Genomic DNA, 18,446 nt, shown 5'->3' with positions numbered 1-18,446 from the left:
AAAAGAGTCAAAAATGTTTGTCAAAAAGTGACTACGGGGTAAGCTCTTCCCGGATCGGCGCTGTCTGGCGCGGAAGAAAGAAGAACTGACGTCAGCGTGCAAGGGCGGCGTCTAAGTACTCCGACGACGTCATTACGGCGCACGACGCAGACGACGGACGCGGAGCCGCAGACGACGCCTAGCGACGCGCAAGGGGTATTGCTGATGAAAAATCTTTCCGGATCCAGCCTGACGCCTGGGGATATTCTAAGGTGAGGAATCTAACTAACGTGCTTCTTTCAGATCCATAGTTGGAGGTAGCCATCAATATAAAGAAATTTAAATCCTATTAGTTGTTCTTGAAATCACTGTCTCTCCTGTGTTCTTGTCCATTATATACCCACTTGGTTACCTAAACTTTTCGATCTTCATACAGTTTCCCTCAGCATCTTTGTTTTTGATGGACTTTACTTCAGTCACAGTAACAGCTCTTTGATTCACACCTTGTCTTCTTTGATTTAGCTTCATATATCCATATCCAATTCACACAGTTCATTCTTCGCCTGCTATAAAAATGGTGCAAATAGTCCTCCGAGCTCCACATATGCTGCTATAACAAAAGAAAACTTCTAACCACAGAATGAGCATTATTCTTTAACTATTTAAATTTATTTTTTTCGAAAGAAACCCCATCTCAATTCACTACGCCTTCCCATTTTCACATATGCCAGACTCCATATGCTGGCAAAACTAGTTTGGACCTTTCCACAAAACAAGATCTATATGTAGTATTACATTTTAGACTTATTACGAATCCCTGTACTCCAGCGCCCGGGGTCCAAAGGCGGGAGAGGCAACTGCCTTCTTACAGGACATCCCATTCCCACGACTATCAGAGGCAGACGTCCGGGCCCTTTATCAACCCATTACAAAAGAAGAAGTGGAACAAGCCATACTAGCACTAGCCCCTGGTAAAACACCGGGACCAGATGGTTATCCGGCAGAATACTAATCGACATTTGGAGAGATTCTGACTCCACACCTCCAAACCGTATACGGGGAAGCAATAGAGTCAGGAGGCTTCCTGATAGGCAGTGATATGGCCACGATTGTGTTTATACCGAAGGCAAACCCACCCTCTACCCTCCTGTTCAGACTACAGACCGATTTCCCTTTATTAATGCGGAAGTCAAAATATATGCCATTCTTGCAGTCCGCCGTAAGCAAGTGCTTACTACCCTGATCAATGCGGCTTTATGCCCCATTGTAGCACACAACACTGCCTTTGCACATGACGCTAGCCCATCGGCATCTCTTGTCTCCGTACCTGGCTCTTCTCTTGATAGACTTGGAGAAGGCCTTTGATTCCGTAGATTGGCACTACCTGGAGGAAGTACTGCACCGGGCAGAGATCGGACCATACTTTAGAGGGTTGGTGAGAATACTATATTCTAACCCATTGGCTCGGGTCCTGATTAATGGGACCCTATCACAGGAGTTCTTGATTCAGAGAGAGACAAGGCTGTCCCTGGTCCCCCTTACTCTTCGCCCTAGCGATCGAACCCTGTGCTTGTCTCATTAGAGGAGATGCCTAGACGTGGGTCCTGGGCTCACTGTGCCACTGGAATCAAACTATCCTGGCTAAAGAGGGGTGAAACCCCGAAACCGGTCCTAGGATGCTTGTTTCCGGTCTAGGGAGGACCTGGCTTGGCAGTTCGGGCTGGACAGTTCCCATGAGGCACAGGGTCAAGAATGATTTGCATATGGCCAGGTCTAAACTGGGGTAGCATGGTGAGCAAAAGAATGATGGATTTAACCCAGATCTCTTGACTGGAGGTGAATGTTTTGATTTGTTCTGCATTCCGTCCATCACTTGTGTGTCTTTTGCTAGATTCAGGGCTGGCGGTGGAACGCATCCCACAGCGACCGCAAGGCCCTGTATGGGGACGACGTACTCCTGTTTTTGGCAGACTCAGCTCAAATTGGACCCCGATGTCTCCGGCTTTTAGAGCTGTTTGGAGAGGTATCGGACCTCAGGCTCAACCCGGCCAAGTCACTACTGATTCCCCTCCACTGATCCAGAGAATGAATTGACTGGCAAACCAGCATCCCCATCTGAATTCTTAGCTTTCGTTATTTGGGAATCTGGGTAGCGCATCAGAGCTAACCTGGGCCCTCAATCTGACCTCCCCTAGTGAAGAAAGCCAAAGAGAATCTGAAAAAATGGCAAGCCCTGCCGCTAAACATAATGGGGAAAACGATGCAATATAAAATGATACTACTGCGCTTCCTCTAAGCAATACAAAACCTCCCACTTCATCTCCAACTCCAATGGTTTCGATCTATGGACGCACTACTGAAATCGTTCCTCTGGAAACAATCTAGGCTTTGAGTGGCATTAACCCGCTGTCAAGGGGCACCATATGATGGGGGTTGAGCCACGACAAATCTTTACTTATACTACTTTGTGACGTGGCATCTGATAATCAACAAATGGTTCACAGGGGGATGGCTTGATCCGGCAAATCAACTGGAGCTTAACTAGTTGAGTTCCCACGGGTTTATGCAATGCTTTATGGCTCACCCATCTCACACACCATCCCAATGATTACCACAACGGTTCTCCTGGCCTGGCAAGTAGCACTCCAATATACTCATTGGGAAACCAAACTTACTCTCCAGACCCCATTGTGGCAAGGTACCTGGATCGGGGACGTTGAGGCCCTAGAGGGGTTTCAGAAATGGGACACAATCAGCATTTCCCAACTGGTGGACATGTGGAAGGGGGGACATATTCAAACCTTTCAAGACCTAAGAGATATATACTCCATCAATTATAAACAATTCTACAAATACCTGCAACTCGCCATGCCTTAACCACAGTCATCCCTGCAGGCGCCACGCTACCAGAGTTTAGCCCTCTTGAAGCTTGGAGAGAGGAGTTGGCCTAACGGCTAGGGTGGTCGACCTCGCATCTGGGGTACTGGGTTCGAGTCTCGGCAATGACGCTAAACATCATGAGATTCTGGGCAAATCACTTAATCTCCCGGTACCTAACAAAAATGAATGTGTCCTCATGTAAAGCAACTGGCGCTCTGTAAAGCGCTCTGATACCCGATTCGGGTCAAGTTCGCCCTATATAAAAACTCTATAAAAAAAATATTAATAATAAAAAAGCTCCTTATGGGACCCCTGGGTAAAGAGTCGTCCTCCAAATATACAGATCCTTGGTAAATAACTCACCTAATAATCTGGACCACCTGAGATCCCGATGGGAGGGATCGGTGGGCCCCCTCACAAAGACTGGCGGGATGCCCTTATTGCCATCTGAGTAATTACCGACTCAGCAAGATTGCGCCTAATCCAAGTTTACTATCTTCAATGTGCATACCTCACTCCCAGTAGACTTCATCGAGCGGGGCACCTGATTGCCCACGCTGTACATAGACACCCGCAGACTTTTATCATATGACATGGTCATGTAAGGTCATAGCAAGATACCGGAGATGAGTGGTTGAGGAGTTGACTGAGGTGGGAGGTCCCCCTTACACTACGAACCTTACTTCTGGGTGTGATAGAGGTCACAAGAGGAACAAGGGCTGACAATGCCTTCCTGGGGTAGCCACTATGGCGGCAAAGAGACACATGGCCGCTTCATATAAGGACCTCTGTCCACCTACGATCTCCCTACAGCAAAGGCGATGGGACTGGTGCGCCGCAGAACAACAGCTGGTAAATGAAGCCCAGGGTTGCCCAAATAAGCATAAGAAGGTTTGGGACAAATGGTTGGGCCTGTTGGGCTAAGGATGTGCAGGAAAGGCCTAGGTGTGGAGGTTGGTGTGTGACGTAATATAATAAAAAATAAAAATAAATGTTGAAAATTACCGATGCAGCAAAGATGGTAAAAATTCATGTCGTGACTGAGTGTACAATTTGTTAAAAAAACAAAACTGTGAGTATCAAAAAAAAAAAGTAGGTTGTACAACTGGATAAAAACAACGACCATCTTAACGAAACTGAGATTTTTCAGAATCGATTAAAAGTGTCGAGCAGGTTTTCAAGGCTAATACCAAGCTAAAATAGATAAATATCACAGTATACATTTTAAAACATAAGCGAAATCTCACCTTGTCAGGATGAACAACAAGCACCGCTTTTCGATAGTACTTCTTTACTTGATCAGCTGTGACAAGATCTGCCATGCCAACAGGCTTCCACTTTGTTTCACCTTCCCAAAGCACTGTGTGGAGTGTGGAAATCAATGCTCTTATGTTTCTTTCCTTCCCTTCAATCCATTCTAGAATCTAAAAATAAAACATTGAACTTATGTGATTCACTGACCATGTTTATTTCTTATTAATGTTACACCTGTTGGAAAATGTATCACCTTTGTTATGACTTGGGTCAATGGTGCATTCAGTTTTAGTAGACAGCAGAACTCAGCACCACTTCAAGTTGATTTGACGCAACTTTGTTTATTATTTCTTGAAACATTCAATTACAAAAGTTGCTATATGGAGCAATAGATCACTTTTCAGAGACAATGCAAAACAAAACAAATCAAGGTCAAATATCTGTGCAGAACCCTGTATAGGAGTTCTCCACGGGAATCTTACCCTGTTGACTATATTGGGGGGCTAAAAAAATAAAATACTTAAAGCTTATTCAAGGGGTCCCAAAATCAGCACTTACTAAGCTGATATGGGTATTCGGAGAATACAAGACAGATCCTGGGTACTTTACTTAAACCTCTGGACCTTGTTAAGGTTAAATCCCAGGGCTATGTAACTCATTGTAATGGCCCACTCTGCAAACACCCAAATACCTCGTCTGAACCACATCAAATCTGGCCTCTCATCTGGGAACGACATTATGTAATAATAGCAAGGGTGCCGGCCATGAACCCAAGCAGTTAATACACAAGCATTGGCAAAGCCAATACGTCTCAGCAATGCATGAGTTATTGGCATTGTCAATGTCTTTTAGCCATGTTGTATAGCACAGCTGCTATGTAGCATGACCAAGTCCTTGAAAATAGCGCTATGATGTAGCTGGGTTCTGAAAGAAGATGTACTGTATGTGGAACCTGAACAACACAAAGGCTGAGTAGATATTGCACATGGGTAGTCAGGTTAGCATTATTGCATTATAGTTCTCACCAGGCGTTTCCTGCTTAGATCTGTTTGGGTGGGTCCTAGCAGTCTACCATGTAGAAAAGAATCGAGACAATTAACATTTTTGGGCACTGCTGACTGAGTTCTACCAAACATTTCAAGTTGTAAATAGTCAACTACTGTTTCTGACTGCCTATTCTTTGCTTAAAAAACTGTTTGTGCGAGATTGTCTATGAAGGGTGCAGCCTGAAAGAACAAGTTATTTACCTTCGGTAACGATATATCTCTAAGAAACATTAGTTAGTTAGATTCCTTACCTTAGAATATCCCCAGGCGTCAGGCTGGATCCGGAAAGATTTTTCGTCAGCAATACCATTGCGCGTCGCTAGGTGTCGTCTGCGGCTCCGCGTCCGTCGTCGGCATCATGATCGCCAGGATGACGTCGTCGGAGTACTTAGACGCCGCCCTCGCGCGCTGACGTCAGTTCTTGTACACAGCTTTCCGCGCCAGGAACGTAGAGCCATGCAAGACACCGACACTGGTGCCATGAATCTAGGGCCCTGAAAGGAATGACCTTAACCCTAGATGCCAGTTCGCAGAATGGGGAGGATGGGTGGGGCGGTAAGTGTGAGAAGTTGGCCTGATATATGATGTCACTAGTTCTAGTGTACACCTTGTATCAGTCCAAACAACCCTTATGGTGATTGGTTGTAAAGTGAACCTTATAGACCAGCTATCCTAGTAGTAGCATGGACAAGAGCAGTCTTAGGCTAAACTCTGTATGGCATGTGAAGCCAGCTGTTATACCATTTGCAATCCCTTGAATACCAAATGAAAGGACACCACAACAGATATATAGAAAAATAGAATGTATTTATGCTAGTCAAAATACCCTCAGCACTCTTTATGAGGTTCGATGTAAGTACAACACAGTCTTATTTAAGCATACATAAGTCACACAGGTAAGTAATACAGTTAGGCCCTAGGGACCACGCAAACCATATACTAAGTAAGGGGTATAAGGACCACTGACGTGAACACAGGTTAGGCCTAGGCCATCGCTGGGGCTACGCTATACTACCAGTTGCTAGGAAATGGGAGGCCCACGGGATTCAGGTGCAGTGTGGAAACACTCACACGTAAGGCGTTCAAGTCGATAGAAATAGTAATATTTAGAAATGGAGAGTTTTAGGACACTTCGGAAGGAGCTAGGAGTTAGAGACTTGGAAACTAGACCCTAGGATAGTCAATACCCTCGTGAGCACCGGAGTGCTCGGTTTACCTAGCCCACAGGCGGGTGCATAGGTGTGAACCTGTGTCGGGTTTCTCTGTCTACTCCTATGGATGCCTGAAGAAAAGATGCTGACAGGCAGTCAGTGAAGAGTGTCCGGTGGATTCCAAGGTTGGAATCAAGAAGGATACCTGCAAGCAGAGAGGACAGAGTCTAGGTCACCAGCCAGGAGCCGGGAAGGAACCAGGGAGGAACCAGGCGATGTTGTGAAGATGCAGGTTAAGAGGTGAAGCTTGTCGCAGCAGCCATGGGTACCAGGAGGCGTCGAGGACGACCAGAACCAGGAGCCGAGCTGCCCCACGAAGGCTCTTGCTGTTGGCGGCGCCGATGTCGAGTTCGGACCCAACAAGCCTTGGCAAGCGCAACCCACGCAGGATGAAGGATTCGCTTCTGTTGCAGACCAGGAAGGCCTGAGGTGCTTCCCTTTCACAGGGGGGGGGGGGGGGGGGGGGGGATGCCAGTCTGGAGGAGCCGGACCAGCAAAGCAAAACAGCAGGATTGTCGTCGTAGACGTCACTAGCCAACGGGCCAGCAACCGGACAACGCGTTGAGCAGGTCAAGCGCCGAAGGGCCCCACGCAGAACACGTGAAGTGTGGGGAGCTGGTCTTCTTTGCAGATGATGCTCGGAATTGGGGCTTCTCAATTCCCCAAGCACAGCCTCGAGGAAGCCTCAGAAGTCGCGCTAGTCAGTTACTAGCCACCTTTCCCAAGTCGCCGGTCCCACGTCCCTCGTCGCCTCCACCGGTTTCAGCTTTGCTGCAGAAGGGGATCTGGTTCAGAGGTGTCTGGTGGTCAAGGCGCTGGTCAGTCTCTGCAGTCGTCCCTCGTAGGATCAGTCGCAAAGCCAGTAGCGGTCACTGGATGGTGCCTGGTTGCCCAGGGTGGTCACTCCTTGGCCACAAGGGATATTCTTCAGTCTTCTTCCGTAGTCGGATGTCGAAGGTTCAGAGTTTCTGTTCCAGTTAAAGTTTTTCAGGATACTCTAATTTCACAGGGCTCAGCTACCTCCTAATATACTAGGCTAGTGGGCTGGGCTACCTGCAAGGTCCCTCCAATGGGTGGGACCAGGAAGGGGGGTGGCTACACCCCCTTTCCTTTGTCCAGTTTCGCGCCAGAGCTGGGGCTGGAAGGCCCCAGCACCGGTTTGAACTGGACTATGCATGGAGCACCTTGTGTGCCCCAGGCATGTCTCATTCCTTTCAGCCCTCCCTGCCCCAATACACTAAAGTCCTTCCCCAAGCAGGAAACCTATTGTCCAGGCCTCCCTGGCTGGGAGGGCTCCCAGCTGCAGGAGGTCAGACTCGTGTCTGTGGCAGCAGCATCCATTTTGTGATGCTGAGGCTTTGGTCAGAGTTAAACAGCAAAGTAGGATTTTAACATGTCTCTCCCTCTAGAGGGGAGGAATAATATCCTCATCACCAGAAATGGTATGGGGGTAGTATTCCAAAGTGTTAGACACCTTACACGACATGTTTTGATAAAGCCAAACCATAGTTACCATAACCGCGAGGATTATAAGGCACTTTAAGAGTATATGGTAGGCGATATCATAGAACAGCTATAAGGACATGGTTCCGAACGCTGCAGACAGGCTCAGCTCATGCTAGAGCACCATCTCATATGTTACCAAGCACTCTGCCTCCAGAATTGTTAAGGCCTGCTATAAGAGTGGCTGACAGGTTACCCATGTGTCTATATAGAAGGTAGGTATAGGGATACTACACCTAATCGAGCCCGCCTTCAACAGCCAGTCGTCGAGATAGGGGAAGACTGGAACCCTAATCTGCGCAGATGAGCTCGACCACCGCCATCACTTTCGTGAACACTCGAGGGGCACTGGTGAGGCCGAACGGGAGCACGGTAAACTAAAAGTGCTCGTGGCCTACCGTGAACCGCAGGTAACGCCGGTGGGCCGGCAGGACGGGGATATGGAAATAAGCATCCTGCAGGTCCAATGCTACCATCCAGTCTCCAGGGCAGCCAGAACCTGAGCTAAGGTGAGCATCTTGAACTTCTCCTTCCGGAGGAAGGGGCTGAAGCTCCTGAGGTCCAAGATAGGGCCATAGGCCCCCTTTGCCCTTCTTGGAAACCAGAAAGTAGTGGGAATAACAACCCGACCTACTTCTGGGCCAGCAACGTGCTCGATGGCCCCCTTGGCTAAGAGGGCCGTAACTTCCTCCTGCAGAAGTTGCAAGTGATCCCCCGACATGCGGTGGTACTGCGGTGGCATGGCTGGAGGGGTCGCCTCGAAGGGGAGGGAGTAGCCCCGTCGGACAATTTGCAGCACCAACCTGTCCAATGTGATGGTACGCCAGTGGAGCAGGTGATGGTGAACTCTGCCTCCCACTAGCGTGGAATGGTCCAGAAAGCTCGGACTAGGAAGGCTTTGAGGCTGACGCTGCTGGGGCAGATATGGGCTGACCGGCTCTCTGTCCCCTTGCTCCACCTCGGCGGAATCCACGTCCGTGACCGCGTTGAGGCTGGTTCTGCAGCCTGTGGCTAGACGGACGTGTGGGGGCGCCCCTTCCTTGGCCACGAAAGGGGCGAAAAGCGGAAGTTTGCGGGTGCGGGGCCGAGAGGCCCAAGGACTTGGCCGTAGCCCGGGAATCCTTAAAGCACTCCAGCACACTATCCGCTTTGTCGCCAAAGAGGCAACGGCCATCGAAGGGCATGTCCATGAGGGTGCTCTGGACATCCCTGGAGAAATTCGTGGACCTCAGCCAGGCGTGGCGACGAATCGCCACTGTGGTCGCAATTGCCCTACCTAGCGAGTCCGTTGTGTCAAGCCCACATCGTATCGAGTACCGTGCTGCATCCCGCCCCTCGGCAAGAGCCTGGGCGAGCCGTGTCTGGGCCTCCTCCGGACACTGGGGCACCATGTCTGCCACCGTATCCCACAAGGAGTGGGTGTAACGGTCCAAAAGGCACGCGGTGTTGATAGACCGCAACCCCAAACTAAGGACAACAGTTTCTTCCCAAACTGTTCATACCTTTTCAATTCCCGATCCGGGGGAGCAGCCTAGAAGGTGATCTGGGAGGTAGAGGCCTGGATAACCAGGCACCAACTTGTGGGGTGCACCGACAGAAAGCTAGGGTCACCCGGTGCGGGGCGGTGGCGCCGGGCCACGTTACGGTCCACAGGAGGGACTGTGGAGGGCTTGGACCAGGTGCCCATCAGAACGTCGGTCAGTGCTTCATTGAACTGCAGCAGAGGCTCCGAGGAGCTTACTGGCGGTTGAAGCACTTCAGTGAGGAGGTTAGTCCACACGGCCACTGCAGGGAGCTCCAGATGAAGGGCTTCGGCAGCCCTGCGCAGCAACACAGAATAGGTAGCACCCTCCTTCGTAGCCACGGAGGGAGGAGAGATGAAGCTACTGTCAGGGGAGGTGTCGAGACCACTGGCATCCCCCAGCTCTTCTGCCTAGTCCTGACTTAACTGGAACTGCTGCGCCAGAGGGTCCTCAGACCACTCCCAGTCGTCCTCGTCATCCGACTCCTGGTAGACATCGGCACCGTCTTGGGGGCGGCTCCGAAGGGGCCGGCGCAGGGGTCGTAAGGTCGACTGGTGTCGACTGGGATCCAGGCCTGGATCCCACGGGGCCTGTGGCGTCGGGACCGAAGTTGACAACGGCGCTGGAGCCGCCGGCTTGCTAGGCCTCCCAGTCGGACCTGCGGGACCCGAAGGCGCGCCGGCAGGCCTCGATGGCGGAGCGAGACTCCTCATGGCCATGAGGAAGTCTCGGACCTCCGTCGGAGTCGCATCGGGCCCAAGGACCGGAGGGTATGGGGCCAGATGCGACTCCTGCGGCTCCGACGGAGACGCGTGGGTGGTGCCACCCGAACCCTCAGCCGAGTCGCGCGACCGGCGAGGGGAGTCAGAAGAGCGATGTCGCTTCTTCGACTTCTTCTTACTGTGCCTCGACTTACCGGAATGCGAGGACTTCGACCCCGACGAGCGGTGATGGCTGCGGCTCCGCGACCGGTCCCTCAACCTCCTCCTCGACCGGGACCTTGAGCGGCACGGAGCCGACTGCCGGATCTCGAGCAGCTTAGCCTTCGAGGTCAAGGCCCGGCAGTCGAGGCACAACTCGACATCATGGTCGGCCCCAAAGCAGTAGAGACACCGACGGCTTGAACCCGGGCATCCCTAACGGCACCAGGAGTCGAGGTCGACTCAAAATAGGCCCAAAAAAGTTCAAAAAGTTGAGTCAAAAAGTGACTAAAGGGTATGCTCTTCCCGGATCTGCGCTTACTGGCGCGGAAAAAAAAGAAGTGATGTCAGCGCGCGAGGGCGGCGTCTAAGTACTCCGACGACGTCATCCCAGCGATCACAACGCCGACGACTGACGCGGAGCCGCAGACGACGCCTAGCGACGCGCAAGGGTATTGCTGACGAAAAATCTTTCCGGATCGAGCCTGACGCCTGGGGATATTCTAAGGTAAGGAATCTAACTAACGTGTTTCTTTCAGATAATGGATATACATTGGCTATAAGCTCCGACTTGTGTCAGTCACTGCGTGTATATTGGAGTGCGCATAGGACTGGAGTATGTACATATACCGCATCTCAAAGCTCTCAGTGCGTATGCCTGTTGTCTAGTGACATTGGGAATCATTGGCTAAAACTAGCATACGGATGTGCGGCGCTTCGCTAACGAACCCAATGTTTGGCGCCCCCCCACCGCACCGACCAAAACACGAGCAATAACTTTACGCAATTGAGTGTTGTGCCAAATAGAAGCCTGGGCACATTAGCATGCGCTGAAGACATCTTCACCACCGGTGTACAAGCAAGTACTGAATACTCTGAATGAACACCGGCTTAAAAAATGTGCACATGAACAGGGAGAGTGCTCCTTTCCACGGCCTGCCCCTGCTCACTGCGAGGGGAGCAGACAGACAGAAAAAGCAAGTAAACTAAATACTATAGTGTTTGGTGATAAAAATGAGTTGTATTTATACCCGCGGCACAGTGGGGGTCACGGATTTGGGGTATAAAAGGGAAGGAGAGATATTTTCACTTTTAAGCTAAGCAATTCATCCAACTTGAAAATGCACCACATTAGTTTCCTACATAACCCCACTTAACACTAAAATATTAAGTCAAACTGCGCTGTGTTTGAGAGACAATTTGTCATCTTTGATTTCTGCAACTGAAAGACAAGGCGAGAGACACGTTTGGTTGTCATCATGGCGCTGCAGCCTCTTAAATGGCTATTCGTTATTGCTGCACCCGGTCCACTCTGTATCGCAGTGGCTGACCAAACAGAAAGTTCAATTAGTCTCAGCATCTATTGGCCGGGGACGAGGGTCACAAACTAAAATTTCTGTACCCCGGGACAAGCTCTGCAATTATTATTTATTGAGAAAATGAAAACTGGCTCAAAGTGAAATAGACAGGTACTGTCAAATTAATCTGTCACATACTGTTAATACAGATGTTGTTCAAGGACTAGTTTGTGAACTTTTAAACGGGAAGACCTGGTTTAGAAACCCGAAGCCCTGCTTACCCGTGATGTGCGCTCTTGGGCAGACTGCGCATGACTATTGATGGAACGTAAAAGTTTAAAGATGATTTCCTCTATCAATTCTCTTTGTTAAATGTAATTCATGATACTAATATTAATAAATGTGCAAAATAAATAATGATGAGAAACGTGAGATCTTTTGATGCAACGTAAAAGCGTGCAGAAGTGTTCTGTAAACTTGAAAGAAGTGAAAAGAAATAATGAAGAGAGAGAAAACAGTTATTGACTTAGGAAATGTATAACCTAGAAAATGTGCTGCTGATTACCTAACGTGATAAGTGAAACAAATGCTTACATAGTGAAACCCTTGAAGACAATTAAAATGCTTAGTTATGCTTTGTTTAAAGATGTTCAACAGTAATAAGATTTTCTGTTTTATCTTAGTGATATGCAAAAATAAACGTGAAATAACAAGAGTGACGCATAGTTGTCTACTTGAAGAATAAAAATGTGTGAATTTTTTTATATTAGTACCTAATATTGACGTATGGGGAAAACTGTAATGAATGAATTTACTAAGAAAACTGAATTATTCACATTGACGTGTGTTTTATGTTAATTATAACGGGATAATGATTCAACAAGTTTCGTGTAGGCCTCAAATGCTTCATTACCTCATTTAGAAAAGCAGAATTTAGCTGAAGTAGTCATTTTCAGATGCTACGAGAACTATTCCGAGAGTTTCTTTTCCATGCTTATGAACAATAGGTCCCTCTCTGATTTAGCAACACTTTTTGACAGAAATGTATCAATACAATTGCAAACCCAGAGAGGGCGTCTGGGAACGGACAGACTGTCAACAAATGAACTTCTTTACTTCCGAGGAAAAGATGGAAATTATTAAGTTGTTAAAAATTACGATTTAGCGAAAGGATTACTTAATGTTTCTGGATTGTTTAGTGAGGTATTGATCACACCATGAGCTGTCCACTGTGAACAACCAATGGAAACCATAATGTACAATGGAAGTAACATTTTGTGAGCTTAACTTAGAACTTTTGGAAGAGGCTGGCTATGATTTACAATTTCCCTGCCTGGCATGCTGTCGGACTGAACTGAGATTTTCCTTTACGCCAAACCCCATTAAACAGAACTTTGATAACTGACTCACCTGTGCTTTGCCAGCTGGGAAAGTGAGCAGGTATAACTCTTCGGCTGGAGAGTTATGGACACAATCCTGTGACTTCTTATGCTTCAATTTTGCATAATTGGTTTGTATGACCTAAATGCTGAACTCTACTTTCCTATATTCTCTTTTTTATCCCCCAAGTGATCAGCAAACTTTCTATTTTCTGAGTCTGTATGACATTTTGTAACTAATACTAAATGAATTCACTGAGCAAGAACTTACATGTGATTTGTGTTTCTTGACCATTCAAATTCAGGCAAAGATAAATAATATACATGTGAAATTTCCTTGCATTAGAGTCATTGTTAGTGTGGAATTTCTTGCAAGATATATTGAACAACATGTATTTCGAAGTTGTTTATTTTTAGCTTGCAATTGCCATTTTCTTATTCCAGGTCCTCGTAAGATTTTGCCACATGTTCTCTTGATATCCAAGTCCCTATTAGCTCACATAAAAAAGATCTATCAGGGGATCCACAGTAAGTTATACTGAGTTTGACATGCGCCCAGAGAGGAAACTGTTTGAGCTTTGCGCTGGATGACTATGTTACAACGCGCTAGCTAAAAACAGGGAGCACATACATATATCGAATATGCATTCAGTGCGCTATGCATCACATCCTCCTTAACTTGTATCTGTTGGCAGACTATTAATGGAATGTAGTTTTTGATAAAAAAAAACGTTGTAAGAAGTTTGCTAGAATGTCAGAATCAAGAGCTGAGGCTCAGGACCACCTTGCGAGTGCTTCCAAAACTAACGTGAAACAAGCAACGAGACATTAATAAAAAATTTAAAAAACTTCTCACTTTAAAGTCCAAAAAAGAAATGTCAACAGTCACCCTTGAAAAATAGCATCTGACATAGGTTTTTGAATGTACAGCAAATGTGACGATATAAGAACAAGATTTACAGTCCTGTTTATAGCAACGGAGCTCGGAGAGAATGAAAAGACGTGCGAGCACTCATGTGAACTGCTATTTAACAAAGAAAAAAGGAGTTCCTAAAATGGGAACAAAGGATGGATTGTATTAATTGGTTCATGCTCTTGTGGAGGGCTAAACACAGCAAGCCATGGACAAATGGGGAGAAAGATTATGAGAGCAAAGATGGAGCCAGCAAATGGGAAGCCTGTGGGTAGGCTGAAGCCCACAAAGTATATACAACATATCTCTTCGAGACAGCCCATGCATTGTCTAGGCTGGGTCCTAAAAATGGTTCTGGGATTAAATGTCAATGAGTCCTAGATGAAGTTAGTTCACACATATTGAAAACTGGTCTCTAACAAGATAGTGTAGAGAAGCCAAAATGTTATTTGTCTGTTAGCAATAATTGAGATGATAGTCAAATGGATCGCTTGTGTTTCTTCAAGCTTCTATTGCTTAATAAAACCATTAAGTAGGGAACAATAGACCCAACAACTTGTAAAAAAATGTAAAGTATGAGAAGTCTTCATTCAAATAACCATGACTTTTTGTCATGTTGCCTACTGTATAGTGATATCAGAAAAAATACCATAATTTTTGTACTAAGGAACCTGGATTTCAGAAAATACTTTTCTGTTAAATACCTTTTTTTTTTTTAAACGAAGACTTCTATCCAGTGGGCAATATCACACAAAGTGCACGGACGCACAGATATATAATGTGATGTCAGTATACCAATCCTCTAACTAAGATGTAAAGGCATCCATGAAACATTTTCGACCCAGACAAAATTACCCGCCTCAGTTTTTTTTTTCCGGTTTGTTACAGACCCAGAGTGAAGTATGGACTTGAAGGTTTTTTTAATCATCAACTTTTTTTTACATTCATAAGACACTGACTATCAGTCTGTGCATAGCATTCATTATTATTTTTCTAGATCATTCTGAAATGGATGAACACAGAGGAGTACATTCAAAGACTATATTGCATGATGTCTGTGGTTTGTTCATCATGGATATGGCATGCTTTTAGCATAACAATTTTTTGTTTCAAGTGTAATGGTATTATGGTTTCTGTTACAGTATAACTGAAACCTAAGTTAGCATGCTAATATGCATATTTAAGTGGTCTATCACATGTTGTTGTTCTACCTTGCATTACACATCTCTTTATGCATACTTTGCAAACATCACAAACATGATTGCACATATTAGAAGTTATGTAAAAATCATACAGGTTCTGAAAAAAATGAAATCTGTGAAGATATTTTTAACTGACCAAATTCAAAAACTTCTATAAACAAGCTTTCTTAACCAAACACAATCAGATTTAAAGTAAATGAATACATTTCTACCATGCTGTGGCAGTTCACACTCCTCAAGTTACTTACCTTCTATAAAGCATTATCTGGTAAAGACTGTCTCGCTGCAGATTCCTTACCTTTGAATTTCGCAGGAGTCAGGCTGGATTGGTAAACTGAGCAATACCCCTTGTGCGTGCCTTCGGGTGGCTCCATTCTGCTCCATGTGATGTCAGCGTCATTAGCATCCGTTATGACGTCGCAGTGCCTATATATGTGCCACCCAGGCGCACTGACGTCAGTACTTTTTGTTTTTTCCACGACAGAAGCGCAGAGCCACAAAGTAACTGATGTAGTAGTGTGCAAAACTAGTCTGCACAGCGGGGAGGCATGGGTGGGGCTGTAAGGAATCTGCAGCTAGATAGTCTCTACCAGATAATGCGTAACCGAAGGTAAGTAACTTTTTCATCTGATAAACTTCTAGCTGCAGATTCCTTACCTTTGAATTAGATACCCAAGCCATACCGTGGGTTGCGGACTAATACCTCAAACTAGGAAGTCCAGCAGGCCTGAACAGGCAAAATGCCTGTCTCTGCAGACTTGATTGTCCAGGCAGTAATGTTTGGCAAACATGTGCATGGATGCTCACATTGCTGCCTGACAGATGTCTAGGACTGGGACACCCCAAACCAAGGCCGTGGTGGCAACATTTCCCCTGGTGGAATGGTCCCTTATTCCCTCAGGGGGCTGCTTTTTTGCCAGGGCATAGCAGATCTTCATGCAGAGAACGGCTCAGTGAGAGATGGTCCTTTTCTGCACTGCCCTTCCATTCTTCGCTCCCACGTACCCCACAAAGATTTGGTTGTTCACCCTGAACGCCTTTTTTGGGGTCCAGTCGTTGGAGACGCTCCTCTTCCTTAGAGGGATGCAAAGGAGCAAAGAAGGTGGGCAATGTGATGGATTGACCCAGATGGAATGGGGTCACATCTTTCGGTAAAACGGAAGCCCAGGTGCGAAGCACCACTTTGTCTGGAAAAGACATCTGATAGTGAGGCGAGCAACAAACGCCTGCAAGTCACTCACCCCCCGGGCAGATGTAATAACCACTAGGAAGGCTGTTTTGATGGTCAACAGCCGGAGGGGACAATTGTGTAAAGGCTCAAAGGGAGCACATATCAGGTAGATGAGGACCAAATTAAGGTTCAAATGAGGCATAACAGAGGGCGTGGGAGGAAACAAGTGAGGCAGCCCTTTTAGAAATCTATGTACAATAGGAGACTAAAAGAGAGAGGGCTGGTCTGGCAGTTGCAAAAAAGCACACAGAGCAGAAAGGTAGCCCTTGAGAGTTCTTAAAGCAGAGTCCTGCTGGGCAAGGGTCAGAATGAATAAAAGAATAGTAGAAAGAGAAGCAGAAAGAGGGTCAATAGACCTTTCTGTACAGTATAATACAACTTTCTAGTTACAACAGGAGTATACCTTAGTGGAGGGCCACCTCGCTGCCAAAATAACGTTGCATACTTCAGAAGGAATGTCAAAAGCCATCAACTGCCGCCGCTAAATCTCTGCGCATGGAGGTGCTGAGTTGACAGGTTCAAGTGGAGGACCCTCCCCTGCTGCTGCAACAGAAGATCTTCTCGAAGTGGCAGCCTGATCGGAGGACCGATGCTCATTTTCAAAAGCTCTGGATACTAGACTCTTCTCGCCCAGTCCGAAGCCACGAGAATGACTTGGGCCAGGTCGGTTCTGATCTTCTTCAGAACCCTGGGTAGGAGTTGTTGGTGTGGAAAGGCATACAGAGGGCCTGAGCTTCATTGATGACGAAAAGCGGTGGCAAGAGATACATGCCTTGGAACCTCCAGCGCGCAGTACTGCGGACACTGTGCGTTCTCTTCGGAGGCGAACAAATCTAAAAAGGGTTCTCTCCAGTGATGAAAGAGACGCTACCTCCGACTGGAGATGCCATATGTGTACGCTAGGCATCAACGGCTGACTCTGTCTGGTCTGGCGTTCAGAGAACCTGCCAGGTGTTGAACCACCAGTTATGCCCTACTGTTCCAGCCATGTCCAGAGACAAAAAGTCCACAACCCCACCCCACTTGTTGCAGTACCACATGGTGATGGTATTGTCTGTGAACACCTGCACTAACTTCCCCTTAACAGAGGGAAGAAATGCCTTTAATGACAACCGAATAGGGGAGGCTCCTACAAATTGATGTGGAGCCCCGACGCTACTGGAGACCACTGTCCCCTGATCTCCACCTTGGATATCGATCTACCCAGCGAAACCTGATCGTGAATTTTTCCGCATCTTTCCATCCTTAACAGCTTGAGAGAACACAGCCCGGGACTCCTCCGGGACTTGTGGCAGCACTTGCGCAACCGTCTCCCAAAGAGAGTGGGAGAAACAGCCCAATAAGCATGCAGTATTCACTGATCGTAATGCCAGGCTGGAAGAAGAAAACATTTTCTTCCAAAATGAATCCAGCCTCTGGAATTTCCTATCCGGAGGGGCAGAAGGGAACGCGCCCTGAGACGTAGAGGCCTGCACCACCAAACTTTCTGGTGTGTGGTGTTGGCTGAAGAACTTTGTGTCACCCAGGGCTGGGCGATGGTGGCAGTCGATAGTCCTATTCACAGGAGCCCCTGTGCTAGTCTTGGACTACATACCAAGAAGGACATTGGTAAGTGTTTCATTAAAGGGCAAAAGGGGTTCTGAGGTGGAAGCCCCAGGCTGAAGCAATTCGGTCAGGAGATTAGTCCTGACCTCCACTGAGGGCAGCTCCAGTCCAAGGACCTCAGCTGCCCTCTTAACTACCACGACATACGATGCACCCTCCTCCGTAGTCACAGTTGGCGGAGAGAGCTTGCCAGTATCTGGAGAAGTGTCAAGTCCTCTTGCCTCCCCAAGTTCCCCATACCAGTCCAACTGCTCTGCAGAGTCATCCTGGTGATTCAGAGGGTCCATAGACCCCTCCCATTCCTCTCCTCAGCCTAAAACATCCACAAAGTGCTCAGGTGACAACGCAGAACGTCTGGGGTTAATCAACGTGGGAAACTGCGTCAAGCGACATCGTTCCAGCTCCATGTTGTTGAGGCTGAGGATGGGGCTGGTGCCGCCAATGGGCACCGACTTCGGGTACGACGCCGGACGTGGTCGGGGTGGCACGACCGAGGTTGACC

General features: G+C 47.4%; 1 protein-coding gene across 3 annotated transcripts in view; it reads right to left on the bottom strand.

The window, feature by feature from the left end:
• Positions 1 to 18,446, bottom strand: part of GAK (cyclin G associated kinase) — a 1,898,577-nt gene that overhangs the window by 38,841 nt on the left and 1,841,290 nt on the right. For all 3 annotated transcript variants that reach the window (XM_085636622.1, XM_085636624.1, XM_085636623.1), the window contains one exon: positions 4,107 to 4,283. In XM_085636622.1, coding sequence (XP_085492748.1) covers positions 4,107 to 4,283 — 177 coding nt within the window. The remainder of the gene's footprint in view (positions 1 to 4,106; positions 4,284 to 18,446) is intronic.

Source organism: Triturus cristatus, chromosome 2_1, assembly GCF_964204655.1.
Source record: "Triturus cristatus chromosome 2_1, aTriCri1.1, whole genome shotgun sequence".
Lineage (NCBI taxonomy): Eukaryota > Metazoa > Chordata > Amphibia > Caudata > Salamandridae > Triturus > Triturus cristatus.
Note: the sequence above shows the minus strand (reverse complement) of the source record. Positions and strands in the feature narration are given on the sequence as shown.